At 56.5% G+C, this 16,592-nt stretch overlaps 2 protein-coding genes across 2 annotated transcripts in view; both read left to right on the forward strand.

Annotated features, from left to right (window-relative positions):
- The first annotated feature begins 354 nt into the window (after positions 1-354).
- LOC127585956 (uncharacterized) overlaps positions 355-16,592 on the forward strand; it is a 30,693-nt gene continuing 14,455 nt past the window's right edge. Inside the window, exons 1-12 of the mRNA XM_052043712.1 lie at positions 355-472; positions 955-1,212; positions 3,766-4,038; positions 4,346-4,609; positions 4,931-5,026; positions 5,240-5,272; positions 5,636-5,678; positions 8,228-8,304; positions 10,851-11,493; positions 11,581-12,152; positions 13,087-13,201; positions 14,949-15,133. Coding sequence (XP_051899672.1) covers positions 403-472; positions 955-1,212; positions 3,766-4,038; positions 4,346-4,609; positions 4,931-5,026; positions 5,240-5,272; positions 5,636-5,678; positions 8,228-8,304; positions 10,851-11,493; positions 11,581-12,152; positions 13,087-13,201; positions 14,949-15,133 — 2,629 coding nt within the window. The 5' untranslated portion in view covers positions 355-402. The remainder of the gene's footprint in view (positions 473-954; positions 1,213-3,765; positions 4,039-4,345; positions 4,610-4,930; positions 5,027-5,239; positions 5,273-5,635; positions 5,679-8,227; positions 8,305-10,850; positions 11,494-11,580; positions 12,153-13,086; positions 13,202-14,948; positions 15,134-16,592) is intronic.
- LOC127586084 (40S ribosomal protein S23-like) lies at positions 12,445-12,813 on the forward strand. The gene has a single exon (XM_052043893.1). It carries the CDS (start codon positions 12,445-12,447, stop codon positions 12,811-12,813), a length of 369 nt encoding a protein of 122 aa, XP_051899853.1.

A 16,592-nucleotide genomic window follows, 5' to 3' on the forward strand; every position in this document is an offset into this window, starting at 1 on the left:
ACCCCAAACACACCTCGCCCACACCTCACCGCACCCACACCCCACCCCAGGCACAACCCATCCACCCCAAACACACCCCGCCCACACCTCACTGCACCCACACCCCACCCCAAACACACCCCATCCACCCCAAACACACCCCATCCACCCCAAACACACCCCGCCCACACTCCACCCCAACCCCGGCCACACCTCACCCCACCCACTCCCACCTACAGCTGGCTCCGCCCACCCACACCCCACTCCCCCGCCACCCCGCCCACACCAGACCACAACCTCAGCGCTCTCCTACCCGGAGACTGGTGACGTTTCCCCCGGCGATGTTTCTGATTGGACACAAGCCCCATCGGAAGCTGTAGGAACTGGTTCCCTTCACTTCTGTTGAGCTCTGGGGTCCCAGACATGGAGGGGACGGGCCCCCTGAGGGTGGGGCTGACAGTGTTGGTCCTCCTGTGTGGAGGGGTCTCCGCAGGTGAGTGATGGTGGGGGAGGGGTCAGTGTGGGTCTGGGGAGGGGGCATTGAGCCTCAGTGGGTGATGGGGGTTTGGGGGGGTTCAGAGGCTGGGGAAGGGGTTTCCCTCAGACGGGGGGGGGGAGTTGGGAGGGTGGGTGTCAGGGTGGGGAAGGTGGGGGACAGGGCTCGGGAACGGGGCCGGGGAGACAGTCGGGGTGGAGCTGGAGACGGGGCTTGGGTGGGGGGTGTGAGGGGAGGAAAGGGGGTGGGGGAGCGGTGAGGCCCCTGTGCCTGAGCCCACACGTGCGTGTGTGTCTCTGTGGGTGTGTGTGTCACTGGGGGTGTGTGTGTCACTGTGTGTGTGGGTGTGTGTTTAGGTCTGTGTTGCACCAACCAGCACCAACCTCAGTGAGGACCGGTGTGGGACAAGGCTGTGTCATTGCCCCAATGCCCCACCTTCCTCACTGTGATGTTACCCCTCACCTCTCTCTCTATTTCAGGCTCTCACTCTCTGCGATTTTTCCTGACATCCACAACTCAGATTCCCGGTTTCCCGCAGTTTGTGGGCGTCGGTTACGTGGACGGTGTCCAGTTCATCATGTACGACAGTGATCGGAAGTTGGTTCCCCGGGAGCAGTGGATGGTGGAGAGTGAGGGGGCTGTGGGCTGGAAGAGGAAGTTGTTTCTTGCCCAGGGTCAGGAGATAAACCTGAAAGATAATATTCCGTTGTTTATGTCTCGGACCAACCAGTCGGGCGGTGAGTCCCCGTCTCCCGTGTTCCCACCAGTTTATTCCCACAGGGAATGTTTTCAAAATTGAGGCAGAATCTGTGCATAAAGTAAGTGAGCCCAGGTTTCCCGGTGACTGGATTTAAGTGAGTGACTGGTCAGTGTTTCAAATGCGGCGGGGTCGTGGGGAAGGCACCGGACCGACTGTCTCACTTCCGCACACACTTTGGTTTTAATTTCAAAACTAGATTTTGTTCCCCAAAATATTCACAGGGAACACAACACAATCGGTACACGCCCTTGGTCACATTCCCAGTCTCATCCAGTTAATACATTCTGTGTGCAAAGCACCAATGCCTCTCGTGGTCTGTGTGCACAACCCACCCTTCCAGTGTTGCGGGACTGTTCCACAGGACCCAGCCCCTCAGACTGTGTTCCTTCCCCACAAAACCTCTGCGGTGACTCCACTGAACGTCAAGATGTGGAATCCTTGAAATGTGCAGAATGGAAGTGATTCATGTCCGGGAACGACCTCGGGCAGCAGAGCGGCTCAGCTGGTGGGGCGGATCTGCTGCAGATTCTACACGGACGTGAAGATCAACAGGGTAACGAGGGAGAGAACAGGTCCGCTTTAGGATCAGTGGGGTCACCACGTGTGGAGCCCCAGGAGACGGGTGAGGAGGATAAAGGAGGGAACGTGTGCTGGGAGGTGGAGGATGTGGGTGAGGTGCTCAATGAGTACTTTGCATCGTTATTCACCAAGGAGAAGGACGTGCAGGACAGTGAGATCAGTGTGGGGCGATCTGATGTGTTTGGGATTTCGAGATACAGGAGGAAGCAGTGTTGGGTCTCTTAAAGAACATGAAGGTGGATCATTCCCCAGGATCTGATGGGATATGGCCCAGGCTATTGAGAGAGGCAAGAGATGAGATTGCTGGGGCCTTGACCGATATCTTTGTGTCCTCTCTGGCCACAGGCGAGGTCCCAGAGCACTGGGGAGTAGTTGATGTTGTTGTTGCATTATTCAAGAAGGGAAATGGGGAAAATCCTGGAAAGTATTGACCAATGAGTCTCACATCAGTGGGAGGGAAGTTACTGCAGAGGATTGTTAAGGGCTGGGATTGATGAGCATTTGGAAGACCATGGCATAGTTAGGGACAGTCAGTGTGGCTTTGTGCAGGGCAAGTCATGTGGTACTAAGTCAACTGAGGTTTTCGAGGAGGTGACGGAGGTAAATGATGAAGGTCGAGCTGTGGGTGCTGTCTACAGAGGTGTAGATAGAGTAGACAGCCGGCATCTTTTTCCCAGGGTCGAAATGTCTAGTACCAGAGGGCGTGCATTTAAGGTGAGGGGGAAAGTTCAAAGGAGATGTGCGGGGCAGGTTTTTTTACACAGAGCGGTGAGTGCCTGGAATGTGCTGCCAGGGGTGGGGGTGGAGGTAGATATAATAGAGGCGTTTATGAGGCTCTCAGACAGGCACATGGATGTGCAGGGAGTGGGGGGATGTGGACATTGTGCAGGCAGAAGAGATCAGTTTAGTTCATCATTAATTACCAGATTAACTAGTTCAGCACAACATAGTGGGCCGAAGGGCCTGTTGCTGAGCTGTACTGTTCCATGGTCTGAATATCTGGATGAGCACTTGAATTGCCAAGGCAGAGAGGTGACGGACCAGGTGCTGGGAATGCACCAGTCCCCAGGGAAGGGTCTGCAGTGGAAAGGGTGAGCAGTTTCAATTTGTTGGGTGTCAACTGGGCCCAGCACATTGGTGCAACCATGAAGGTGTGCCAGCATCTCGACTTTCTTGGAAGCTTAAGGAGATTTGACACATCATTGAAGACTCTGACAAACCTCTGCAGATGTACCGAGGAAAGCATCCTGACTGGTTGCATCGGGGCCTGGTGTGGACACTCCAACACACAGGAACGCAAGGGGCTACAGAGAGTGGTGGACTCAGCCAGTTCCATCTCGGGTACAGCTCTCCCCACCATCGAGGACATCTACAAGAGGTGATATTTTAGGAAGGTGACGTCCATCATCAGGGACCCCCACCATCCGGGCCGTGCCCTCTTCTCGATGCTGCCATCAGGCAGGAGCTACAGGAGGCTGAAGACCTCACACCTCAAGGTTCAACAACAGCTTCTTCCCCACTGGCACCTGGTTCTTCATCCCACCTGAGAAACCCCAACACGACCTGGGACTGTCTTTCTTTGCTCTCTCTCAGATTGTTATTTTGTTCTGCAAGTTGTGTAAAATTGATGACAATTTATGTTTGCTGACGTTTGCCATGTCTGTAATGTACTGTGCTGTTGCTGACAGAGCTCATTTTCATGGCATTTGTCCCTAGTGCATGTGTCCCACTGACAATAAACTTGAACTGAAACGGGATGAGTGTGGATGGGTACTTGCTGGTCAGCATGGACATGTTGGGCCGAAGGGCCTGTTTCTGTGCTCTGTTACTCTGTACAGATGGTCTTGTTTACTTAAGGGCCCTTTAACTGCACGTGTCTGCTTCTCCGAACACGCAGAGCAAGTTCCAGGGGCTCCCTTAAACCCCTGTCAACTGTTTGTGTTGTTGACAGGAATCCACACCATCCAGCAGATGGTCGGCTGTGACCTGAAGGAGGATGGGACCACGAGCGGCTTTGCCCAGTACGGCTGGGACGGAGAGGACGTGATCAGCTTCGACAAGGAGCACATGGTGTGGGTGTCACCGGTACCGTGGGCAGTGGGCATGAAATACCAGTGGGATCAGGACATGGTTGACATTCAGAGAGGGAAGGACTTCCTGGAGACGGAGTGTATCGATTGGCTGAGGAGATTCGTGGAGTACGGAGAGAGGGAACTGCGAGTGGGTGAGTGGTGGGTGGGGGGAGATCCCAGGGTATTGGGGCAGGGAACTGAAGGTCACTGAGTGAGGAGGGTGGGTTGTCCTGAACAGGGGGAGGTGGGGGGGGGGGGGGGTGGGAACAGGGACGGTGGGAGTGAGTGTGTGGGTTCTGGGAATGTAGTGGCGAGGATGGTGGTGGTATCTCCGGGTGTGTGTGGTGGTCTCGATGGGTGGGAGTGGGATGTGGGGGTGGGTCTATGTAGGTGTGTGTGGAGGGGAGGGTCTGTCTGTCTGTCTCCCGGACCCTGCTCTCACCCCTTTCTTTCCCCCAGTCCCCCCCCAGGTTGCCTTCACCCCTACGGCCCAAACCCCCCACCTCTCCTGCTTGGCCACCGGCTTCCACCCCCCGTCCATCGAGGTGACCCTGTGGAGGGACGGGACCATCCTCCATGAGGCCCACTCCAGCGGGCTCCTGCCCAATCACGACGGGACCCACCAGATCCGGAAGTGGGTGCAGGTCGATCCTGAGGACCCGGGACAGTTCTCCTGTCGGGTGGAGCACAGCGGACTGCAGGATCCCGTCATCCAGGTTTACGGTGAGCTGGTCGGTCGCCGTAAGAGGGGGTCCAAGTGCACCCATGGGTGGGTCTGTCCATGGGGGGGGAGGGGGAGTTGTGGGGGGAAGTGTCTGAGGATCCGAGGGCTGTGCTGGGGGAGATCTTCAGATACTCCCTGAGGGATCTCGAGCCCCCAGTGTCCCAGGATAGGATGGATTGGGGCCGGTGTACCCAAGGATACGGTATAACAGTAGGGGACGGTACACCCTGTGTTAGTACAGTACGGGACAGTGCACCCTGTGTGATTCCGGCCCCTGTGTATCTGTCAGTCTCTGACACCCTCTCCGATTCTCTCCCCAGTGCGGGGGACTCACTCCCGGCTCCCACTCATCCTCGGGCTCCTGGTCGCTCTCATTGCTCCCACCATCGCTGTTGGTGCCGTCTACAGGTGGCGAGGTAGGGCAGGGGGAGGTGGGGTAACTGGGCAGGGACTGTGGGGGAGGGGTGTTGGGAGGGTGAGGGGTGTGGGGGAGTGTCCTGTGGCAGGGGAGGGACTGTGGGGGGTGGGGGTGTCATGGGGCTATGCCCATGGGTGGGGGGTGTCCGTGGGGGGTGAGGTGTGTGCGTCCCCTCCACCAGCCGCTCTCACCCACTCTCCTTGTTTTGCAGCGGGAGTGAAGAGGAACTACAATCCCACACCGAGTAAGCTCAATGTCGACCCTCCTCCCATCCCCACGTGACTGCGTGACTCTAAACTCCTCGTGGGTCCGACGTACTCAACGACTTGTTGTTCTGACCCCGGGGGTCGACCCAGAACGTTTCCACACGGTGTCTGAGCCCCGGAGTGTTCCCAGCACTTTTGTTCTCCCTCCTCCCCTCCCACTGGGCACCTCCTGAGGTTCTGTCCCTCTCTCTTTCTCTGCCTCTCTCATTCTAATTCTTTCCCTCCCACTGTCAGTTTCTCTCCCTCCCTCTCTACCTCTCACCCCCTCCCTGCATCTCTCCCTCCCACCCCCTCCCTCTCTGACAGCGACCAGTCTCTAACCCCTGCCCTTCCATTCACAGCTTCAGACGGTGCAGGATCCTCGGCCGGTTCCACCGCCAGCGAGTGAGGTACGAATGGTGTTGATGGACACTGTGCTCCGACACTACTGGGCTCCCACCTGGCTCAGTACGGACTCTCCTTACTGTATCGTCTCAGTGTGCCCCTTCGTTCCCCCGGTGTGTGGGTGAGGGGGAGAATCTGGGGGGATGGGTGGGAATGTGGGGAGAATGGGTTACAGGGAAAATCAGTGAAGGAATGGGATCACTCCATGGGCCGGTAGCGACTGGATGGGCCAAATGGTCGTCTTCTGTGGTGCAAGGAAATATGGAAATGTGTGAAGTCTCTCCATATCCCTCGATTCCCTTCATATCCAACAACCTGTTGACCCCAGTCCCGGATACACTCCACATCCCATTGGGAAGAAAATTCCAAGGATGCGCTGGCTCAGGGTGAAGACATTTTCTTCTCATCTCCCACATCTCACCTGGGGTCGAGTCAGACAGCAGGGAAACTGGCCCTTCGGCCCATTGAGTCAGCACCTGTCGTCACCGACCCAGTTACACTCTGAGCATTGGAGTTGTCGAGCAGTACAGCAGGGAAACAGGCCATTTGGCCCAGCTGGTCCATGCCGACCAAGATGCCCGTCTGAGCCAGTCCCATTTGGCTGTGTTGTTATATCCCTCTAAACCTTTCCTGTCCACAACCCCGTCCAAGAGTGTTTTAAATGTTGTTATTGTGGCTGCCTGAACCACTTCCTCTGGCAGCTGGTTCCATAGACCCACTGCCATTGGGTCCCTTTGGAAACTTTCCCCTCTCACCTTAAACTTATGTCCTCTAGTTCTTAATTCCCCAACCCAGGGATAAGGACTGTGTGTGTTCACCCTGTCTCTGCCCCTGATCATTTTATCCACCTCTACAAGGTCACCCCTCTGTCTCCTGCGCTCCAGGGAACAAAGTCCCAGCCTGCCCAACCTCTCCCTGTAATTCAGGCCCTCCAGTCCTGGCAACTGATACCCATGGGGGGAGGTTGATGCTGGTGTGTACTGGCGGGTACTGGTGATGGGAGGGGAAGGGTCTGAGGGAGGGGAGGGAATCGAGGTGGGAGGGGAAGGGGTGCAGTTGACCCTGGGTCCAACTGTTTGCTTCACTCTGATGCGACCAATTTCTCTTCCCCAGTGATCGGACTGGCGATCGGAGATAAAGAGAAACTCTCGGAGACGACAGAAAGACTCCGGGAATGTTTCACCTCGTCACTCTGAGCCAAAACTCCTTCATGCTGTAGGCAAACCCTCCAGATGTGGTCTCCGTGGATCTGTGTTGGTTCCATCAGCTCACACACACTGCAGTTGCTGTACACAACCGGCCCTGCCGTGCTCAACTGAACTGTTGTGGATATTTGTGATGTGTATCACACGCTAACTGTATTCGAAGTCTCTTATTCAACAGATCACACCACCGGTCCACATATGTCGATGCTCCGTTCATGCTGCACTGAATCAGATGGGATTCGTCCCCCGTCACCACCCTCTCTCTCCGGCTCCTCTCTCTCCCCCACTTCCCCATCTCCACATTTGTTGTTTTCCAACCTTTCCCAATTCTGGGGGAGGGTCATTGACTTGAAACGTGAAGCGTTTCCTCTCCCTGGAGCCTGCCATCGGTACGCTGCACTGGAACCTTATCGTGCCTTTTGTAAACATGTGCAAATATTGTAATTAATAGTAAATAACTCAGCATATAGAAGTGAGTAAAGGTTTGGTCTAAATGTTGTTGATTCACGGTGCTGTGTTATCCATTGGTCTGTCCTCAGTGTGAAACCAGTCCACCTTTTCCAAAGAAACTTTGAAGAACCAAATTCCCAGGATTCCACATCGAGAGAATTCCCTGCTCTGGGCTTACCAGCAGCAACAGAGAGGGAAGACCTTGGAATTGGGGCATGGGACTGATGGCATGGCTCTGAGTGATGGCAGGGCTTCAACGGTCTGAATGGCTCTGTATGGCATGAAGAACACTGTGACCAAAGGGCTGCTCAGTGGCACAGCAGGTAGAGCTGCTGCTTCACAGCTCCACAGACCCGGGTTCGATCCCGACCTCTGGCGCTGGCTGTGTGGAGTTGCATGTTCTCACCTTGACCGCGTGGGTTTCCCCCGGGTGCTCCGGTTTTCTCCCACATCCCAACGACGTGCAGCTCGGTGGGTTAATTGGCCGCTGTAAATTGTGAGTGAGGGGTAGAAACTGAGGGGAGTTGATGGGAAAGAGGGGAGAATGGGTTCCAGGGAAATGAGTGGGATTGCTCAGAGCTGGTGTGGGTTCGATGGGCTGAATGGCCTGCATCAAAAGGAAATGCATGAAGCCTGGACGGTGGGAGTGGAGGGGGAACCAGTCTGGGGTCCGGTCTGAGCTGGGTTCACCCAGAGGAAGGGTCTCTTGTCCCGAGTGTGTGTCACAGGGGAGGGGGGTGGGGCTGGCAAGGGGTGGTGGGCATGTCTGCGTCTCCTGTCTCTGGGAAGCCTCGCCCACCCACCACAGCCACAGGGCTGCGTCCTCGGCCCCCTCCTCTGCTCCCTGTACACTCACCACTTCGTGGCTAGATTCTGCTCCAACTCCATCTACAGGTCTGCAGATGACACCAGCGCAGTGGACCAGATCTCAAATGGCAGCAATTATCTGGAGGAAGGAGATCGAGAGCCTCGTGACGTGGTGTCAGGACAACAAACTTTCCCTCAACATCAGCAAAACCAAAGAGCTGGTCACTGAGTTCAGGAAGGGGGCGGTGCACATGTTCCTGTCCACATCAGTGGTGCTGAGGTTGAGAGGGTTGAAAGCTTCAAGTTCCAAGCATTGAACATCACCAATAGCCTGTCACGGACATCCACGTAGACACCATGGCCTAGAAAGCTCACCAGCACCTCCACTTCAGCTAAAGAAATTCAGCTTGTTGGAAGGTGGCACTTGTGATCCAACTGGAGCCATAAAGAGGGAGAGCACAGGAACAGACCCTTCGGCCCATTGAGTCCGTGCTGACAATCAACACTCATTGACACTGATCCCATTTTATTCTCCCCACATTCCCACCAACTCCCCCCAGGTTCTACCCCTCACCCACAGAATTCACAGCAGCCAATTCACCCACTGACCCCACACGTCTTTGGGATTTGGGAGGGAAAGATCAGTCGGTGGGAAACTTGCTGGGATTGACATTTCAGGAAGTGGGAACAGAGGGTCTCGGAAATAGTCACAGGACTGAGTGCAGTCAACACGGACATGAGAGGGGAATAACATCAGCTCGCTCGTGTGCATTTGGATCTTCAGAAGGGGAGGCCAAGGTAGAAGAACCCCAGGGGAATAGGGTTCTCTCTCTGTTCCCACCTCTCACCCACCAGCCTCTGTCTCTAACTCACCCCCTCCCCTTCCCCCACCTGCTTCCGTCTGTCCGTCACCCCCTCCCCCTCACCTGGGTCCACCCATTCACCCACAGAGACATTCGGCATGGCCCCGATGACCCTCACCGATTTTTATGGATGGACCACAGAAAGCATCCTACCCGGGTACAGCACAGCTTGGTGTGGCAACTGCTCTGGCCGAGACCGAAGGAAATGGCAGAGAGTTGTGGACACAGCCCAGTCCATCACGGAAACCAGCCTCCCCTCTGTGGTCTCCGTCTACACCCCGTTGCCTCGGGAAAGCAGCCGACATAGTCAACAGCCCCACCCACCCCGGACATTCTCTCTTCTCTCCCCACCCCCCCCCCCCCCCATCGGACAGAAGATACAACAGCTTGAGAACACGCACCACCAGGCTCAAGCACAGCTTCTATCCTACGGTTATCAGACCCTTGAATGTACATCTTGCACAATAAAGATGGAGTCTTGAGCTCACAATCTACCTCGTCGTGGCCCTTGCACCTTATTGTCTGTCTGCCTGCACTGCACTTTCTCTGTGACTGGGACACTTTATTCTGTGTTCTCTTGTTTCTTTTCCCTGTGCACCACCTCGATGTACTGATGTGCGGAATGATCTGTACAGATGGCGCGCAGACAAAAGCTTCTCACTGTATCTCGGTGCAGGTGACAACAACAAACCAATTACCAATGACCCTGTCTCCCCCTCTCCCTCCCCTCTTCATACCGGCTGCCCCTCCTCACTCTCAGTGCAGGGTCTCCACCCGAAACGTTGACCCTCCCTCTGCCTCCACAGATGCTGCCTGACCCACTGAGTTCCTCCAGTAGTTTGCTTTTTATGATCATATTGAATGGCGGGGGCAGTCTCGATGGGTCGAGTGGCCTCCTGTGTGTGTGAGTGTAATGTGAAAGGTCATGACTGCCATGTGACACCACTGAGTACTGGTCGAAAGTGACACCACTGTCAATCAGGGTTCAGGTCCACCCAGCCATTAGCAGCACACTCTTACCATTGACCCCCGTGCACACCTCTCATACCTGGCCATGACCCATTGGACTTGTTGAATTACCTGAGCTAACTCCACCCAGCTCTCCAGCATAATAAAGGATGCCCCAAGTGTGTGGCTCTTCCTCTTTTGATTGCTGCCAGGGTCGAAACCACGTCGAGGGACCACTGGTAGGAGTGTGCGCATCCACAGGGGTTCAGGGGCGTTTTTCAGTATAGATTCCCAGTAGCATAGAGCCATTGCTTGTCCCAGAGTTGGTGGGGGGGGGGGGGGGGGGGGGGTGGAGTGGTTCAGGCACCGTATTGCGTTTTCCCCTGACCATTTGTAAGTAGCTTACTGTGTGCGTGTGTTCGTGTGCGTGTGTCCGTGTGTGTGTGCGTGTGTTCGTGTGTGTGTATTCGTGCGCGTGCACTTCACCCCTGTTGCGACTCCCCTCACGTTTCGCGATCACCCGAGTGCGAGTGTGCAGCCGTTCCCGTTCATTCTGTTCCCGCGTTTGTCTTTGTAAATAAATTCTTTTTTAAAATCCTAAAACTGTGTCCAGGTCCCTCTGCCTTTGAGATCCAAAAGAACCTTTTCCCACAACAATTGGCGCTGAGGGAAGGGTCTTAAAGGCCATGGCCGGACACAGACGCGGGTAGGATGTTCTGGAACAAGGGGAAGAAGTAAAGTGCAGGCACTGAAGAGAGGATTCCCGGGTGGACCGACGAGAGCAGGGGATTTGGGAGCTTGGCCAGCATGCTGGCAGCCCACGGTAAGCCAGTGGACTGGGCTGAGCAGTTAGACCCACGTGGTAAGATCTGGGGCACCACGTGGTGGCCCTCCTCTAGAAGTCCGGGTTCCCCAGCGTCAAAGGGGTGTCTTCTGGCTCCTGGCGTCCCTCCTGAGGCGTCAGGTTGAGGTTACTAGCCAGCTGCAGAACAGGTCTTCAGAGGGAGAAAGAGATCGGGACACTCCGGGAGCAACGCTGCAGGAGGCAGTGCAGACTGCCCAAACTCGGGCCAATGACCTGAAGGCCAGGGGTACTGAGGTCACCTACTGGTTGAATCAGGTACAGCAGGCACAAGGCGCCCGCAGGCCCGGCTGGCAACCGGACCCGTTTAAAATCCAAGCTTTGGTCCAGCGTGGCGACAAGCTGGACGCATGGCTGGGGGACGGGGACATTTGGATGGTTGAGGATGAGGAGGGGGTGCCCGAAGAGGCCAAGCCCCATCACCGCCGCCCCCAGCCCTATGCGCCCAAGTCCCTGCAGGCTCGACCTGTCACCACGTGGTCCCAGGTCCACCGCAGGAGGGAAGGGAGTCAGGATGGGACCCCCCGCAGGGGAAAGTCCCTTTGGTCCCTCCCGAGACCACGGAGACCCGGGACTTCTCTGTTAAAGAGCTCACCCAGCTGGCAGATCGGTAGCGCCAGCAGTCGGGCGAACAGCTGGCCGCGTGGCTGCTCGAGCTGTGGGACGAGGGGGCCCCCAACGTGAGCCTCTCACCAGGAAGCGAGCGCCCTGGGGAGCTCGTCGAATCAGCAGAGTATTAATTAATAACGGCCTGTGGGCCCCACCAGGAGGGATCGGGGACACGCTACCCTGTGGGATTGGGTAGTGGCCGCCTTGAGGGTCCAGTACCCCACCCTCCTCGAGTGGGACCTATACGGGCGACCACAATGGAGCACTGTCATTGAGGGCACCAGGATCATCCGGGAATGGGCGCTGGTGACTGGCATTTACTCGGGGACAGGCGACTTCGAGCTGCTAGAAAACACCACCACGACCAGTGCGCTAGCAGCTTACCTGGTCGCCACTGCACGCCCCGATCTGAGGCCAGTGGTCCTGCCCCTCATGGGACCGGCCAGCAGGAAGACCGATCGGAAAGCCATCACTCTCCTGGAGGGGTTAGAATACATGCAGCGGGGGGTGGCCATGCAGGTCCGTAGAGCGGAGACGAGGGCTGGGGACACCACTTCTCGTCTCACGCGCAAACAGCTGTACCTGAAACTATTGCGCGCAGTGGTGGACCGTGCTAGCATAGACGGGGTCCCGACCTCGGCTCTACATGTGCGATGGAAGGAGCTCTGTGGGGGAAAGCCCAGCCGGGGGACGACCCGCGACCACCCCGGGGCCAAGACCGACACAGGGGGTGCCCCCAACCACCGGACCACGTCTGCGGCCCCTGCAGACACCGATACTGCCTCCGCCCCTCCCCCATCTGAAGCAGCCTTCCCTGCCCTCCGGGCTCAGCTCCGGGACCTGCTGCGACATGAAATGTCCCACTTTCGCCAGCAGGAACCCTCACCCATGGTGTGGCAGCCCCCACCCCGCTCCCATAGGATGAAGGCCAGGGTCCCCAGTGCGTCTGCTCCGTCACCCTTCCGCGCCCGGGGGACCTGAGGCCACACATACCTGTAGCGGTACACTGGGGAGCCTGCAGCATGCACGAGTGCCGTGGTCTCTTTACAGCCAGAAAGTTGCGTAACCTTCGTCATGATCAGAAATGGCATGACAAGCGGTACAAGAAGGCCCATTTGGGCACAGCCTTGAAGGCCAACCCATTTGGAGGTGCATCCCATGCCAAAGGGATAGTCTTGGAAAAAGTTGGCGTTGAGGCCAAGCAGCCCAATTCTGCCGTCAGAAAGTGTGTTCGGGTGCAACTTATTAAGAGTGGCAAGAAAATCACAGCTTCTGTTCTAAACGATGGTTGCTTGAATTTCATAGAGGAAGACAATGAAGTTCTGGTTGCTGGTTTTGGTCGTAAGGGACATGCTGTTGGTGATATTCCTGGTGTCCGCTTCGTTGGTTAAAGTAACCAATGTACCTTTGTTGGCCCTGTACAAAGGCAAGAAGGAGAGACCAAGATCTTAAATCTGTCATTGTATTAACAAATATGGAAAATAAAACATTTTAAAGGGAAAAAAAAGGGGAACGTGCAGAGGTGGTTGGCACTCGTCGACACGGGGCCCAAATGCAGATGGAGGGGTTGGGGTGGGGGGGTTCCCTTCTGCCCGCAAAGGAAGTCAGGGTCTGCATGACCATCGGGAACCAGCCTCCCCGAACTGTGACTGTTTTAACCGCAGACTCTACGGAATGTATACCGGGGATCAACGTCTTAAAGGGACAGTCCCTGCACACCAACTGGGGCAATTTCACCTTTGGAGCCGCCCAGGCCACGGTGGTTGTCAGGGCGGCCAAGTGGGATCTGGTCGTTGTTCCTCTTCCTTCTGAGGTTGTTTGCAGCTGGCAGTATAGGGTGCCAGGGGGACACCAAGACATCACAGAGGCCGTCCAAGCCCTGCTGCGGGACGGAGTCATTAGACCCACAGCCTCCCCTTTTAATAGCCCCATCTGGCCCACCGGCAAAAAGGAAGGGATGTGGTGCATGACGGTGGACTACTGGCACTTGAACAAGGCTGGCCCCCCCTCACATCCTCAGTACCTTACAACGTCACCTAGGTGGAGAATATCGCAGGGCGCCCAGACAAACCGTGCTATGCAGTGGTAGACCTGGCTAATACATTTCTCTCCATTCCCCTCCGCCAGACCTCCTAGGACAATTCACATTCACCTGGGATGGGAGACAATACACATTCCAATGCCTACCACAAGGATACATCCGCAGCCCCACGATTTGTCATGGGTTAATCTCCCGGGACTTGCAAGCCATTCCCCTACCCCCAGGGGTGTCAGTCAGCCATTATATCGATGACGTACTTTCACAGCGTCCTTCGGAAGCTATTGTCTCGGAGGCTCTTGATATGTTAATATCCTCTCTCAGGGAGCGGGGCTGGGTCATTAATATAGAAAAGGTAAAAGGCCCAGCCTAGAATGTATTGTTCCTGGGAATCCAATGGCTCGCAGGCAGGAGAGACATCCCTGAAACTGCAAGGAACAAAATTTTAAATTTTGCTGTCCCCATTAACAAGACGGACACCCAGAGTTTCATGGGCCTCCTTGGCTACTGGCAGCAACACATCCCTCACCTCACCATACTCCTGAGACCCCTCAGAAAGATCTCCCGCAAGAAAGCCACTTTCTTGTGGGGGCCCGAACAGCAGGCCACCTTTGAAGCAGCCAAGCAGGGTGATAGAACAAGCCCTGCTCCTCGCTCCCCCCTCCAGGAAGGGGTCCCCTTCGAATTGCAGGTCTCCAGTAGCGAGTCGGTGAACGAGTGGAGCCTCTGGCAGAAGGTTCAGGAGTGCAGAGTCCCGCTTGGCTTCTGGACCAAGTCACTGCCGGTGGCCGCCACCCACTGCTGGCCTGCTACCTGGCACTTCTCGCAACCGAGCACCAAACCCGTGCCGACCCCGTGGTCCTTCGCCCCCCACCTGCCCATAATGTGTTGGGTCAAGTCTCCGACTCCACACACAAAGAGGGCTGAGCCCAGAGGTCCTCGATAGTGAAGTATAAGTGGTACATCGCGGACCGGGCCGAACCCGGTCCGGAAGGCGTCAGCTGCCTCCACGAACAGGTCGTGTTCTTCCCCGCCAGTCCCAGGACCCACCCCCAGACATACCTGAGATCAAGCCCTCCCCCGTGTCCTGGGGCCAACCCTTCGACTCCCTCGACCCCGAACAGAAACTGCACTCCTGGTTCACAGACGGCTCCAGCCGCTGGAAAAATGGGAGAAACATTGGAAAGTGGCAGCACTTCATCCCGCCACAGGGAAAACATTAATGAAGGAGGGAGCGGGAGGGTCCAGTCAATTGGCCAAGCTAGCAGCGGTGGCTCTCACTTTACAGAACTCCACCAGGCCAGTTCATATCTATACCGACTCCTGGGCAGTGGCCAACAGTATGGCAGTGTGGATGGTGCAGTGGCATGAAACGGGGTGGGAAATTCATGGATGCCCCCTCTGGGGGCAGGAACACTGGCACTATATCTGGGACCAAGCCGCCCAGAGACGCATATCGGTCCACCACGTGGATGCCCATGCACACAGAAAGACCCAGGAGGCCATCCGTAATGCCACGGTGGACCAGGCTGCCCAGAAATGTTGCGCAACCATTTCCATGGATGAGCCTGACCTCAGTGCCCTAAGAGCGCACTGTAAGAGCGGTCACCTAGGGGCTGACGGTACGCTGCGCTTGGCAGAACAGTTCGTGGTCGCCCTCACAGTGGACCAGTGTAAGACCACTGTCACAAACTGCCCCATCTGCCAACAAGTGAAGCCACGAGGCTGGCCGACGGGGCCACCGGGTCATATTCACCACTGCACGGGAGCGGGTCGCGTGTGGCAAGCAGGTTACATTGGACCGCTCCCACACCACAATAAAAAGCAATACACCCTGACGATGGTGGACACATACTCGGGTGTCCTGGTGGCGGTGCCCTGTGAGAGGGCCGACCAGAACAGCACCATCAAAGGATTGGAGTACCTCTCCTCCATCTATGGAGTCCCGTGGGAGGTGCAATCCGATCAGGGCTCACACTTTGCGGGGGCCAAGGGCCAAGGTACAAAACTGGGCAGCGGAGGCCTGGATCTCGTGGCTGTTTCATATCCCCTAACATCCCCAGGCATCTGGCCTGATAGAAAGAATGAACGGCCTGCTGAAAGAGACAATATGCACGCTGATGCCCTCCCACACACTGCAGGGGTGGTCGGGCGTGCTGCAGCAGGCCGTCGATCAGCTCAGCACATGGCCTACTGGCCAAGGGGTGGGGGGGGTCTCCATTATCCCGTCATCTGGACGACCACCCGACTCGTGAGACCCCGAACCCCCCAAGACCGAGGATTCCGAGAGGGTCTGGGTCCGACAGCCACAAGGTCCCCCTCAAGAAGGGAGAAGTCGTTGTGTGTGGTCCCAGGGACACTCGGGTCGCGATCCTGGGTCGAATTAACCTATCCTGCCTTCATACCCAACACCTTACCCGCCGAGAATGAGTTTGTTCCTCCACCCTCACCCCCCACAGGACGATGGTACTATTCCAATCACTCCTCCTCACTGCGGTGATCGACGTCGGAACGCCTGCTAACACCTTGCTCCGTGTCGCGTACAAATTCACCAACACCTCCAACTGATCAGACTGCTGGATTTGCGTCCGAACCCCAGCACACTCCGGTGAAGCTCTACCACTCACAGTGATTCCCCCCAATGATCTCCAAATGAACTGCCAACACAGACTCTTTGCGCCTGTCGGGTTTGGTATATCGGTTTGGAGGGGGGGGGGGGGGCCCGACGGTAGTCCCCCACCAATCCCCTCAACATTACAGAATATTTCTTCCAGTAATTCCCGATGGGGTGGGTGCTTCAGGAGCTGGTATTTCCCTTCCTACAATTTGACCTCAACCCGAGTCCTGACCCTTGGAGTCATCCCGCAGCCACTGAGCAAGCCGAAAGAATGTTGGTGCAGACTCCAGAACGACCACAGTTCCACCTTTTCAGTCGGCCACAGTGACTGTGAGAGCAACTGGTACCCAGGGGCCACGGTGACCACCGCCGGCGTTGCCGCTAAGCTGGGAGCTCCCTGGACCTTGAACGGCACCCACTGGGTCTGCGGGCACCGTGCCTACCCGTGGCTCCCCACGAGCTGGTACGGTTGCTGCTTTCCAGCATTTGTGGTTCCCTATATCCATGCGCTCGAC

Source organism: Pristis pectinata, chromosome 34 (genome assembly GCF_009764475.1).
Source record: "Pristis pectinata isolate sPriPec2 chromosome 34, sPriPec2.1.pri, whole genome shotgun sequence".
NCBI classification, from domain to species: Eukaryota; Metazoa; Chordata; class Chondrichthyes; order Rhinopristiformes; family Pristidae; genus Pristis; species Pristis pectinata.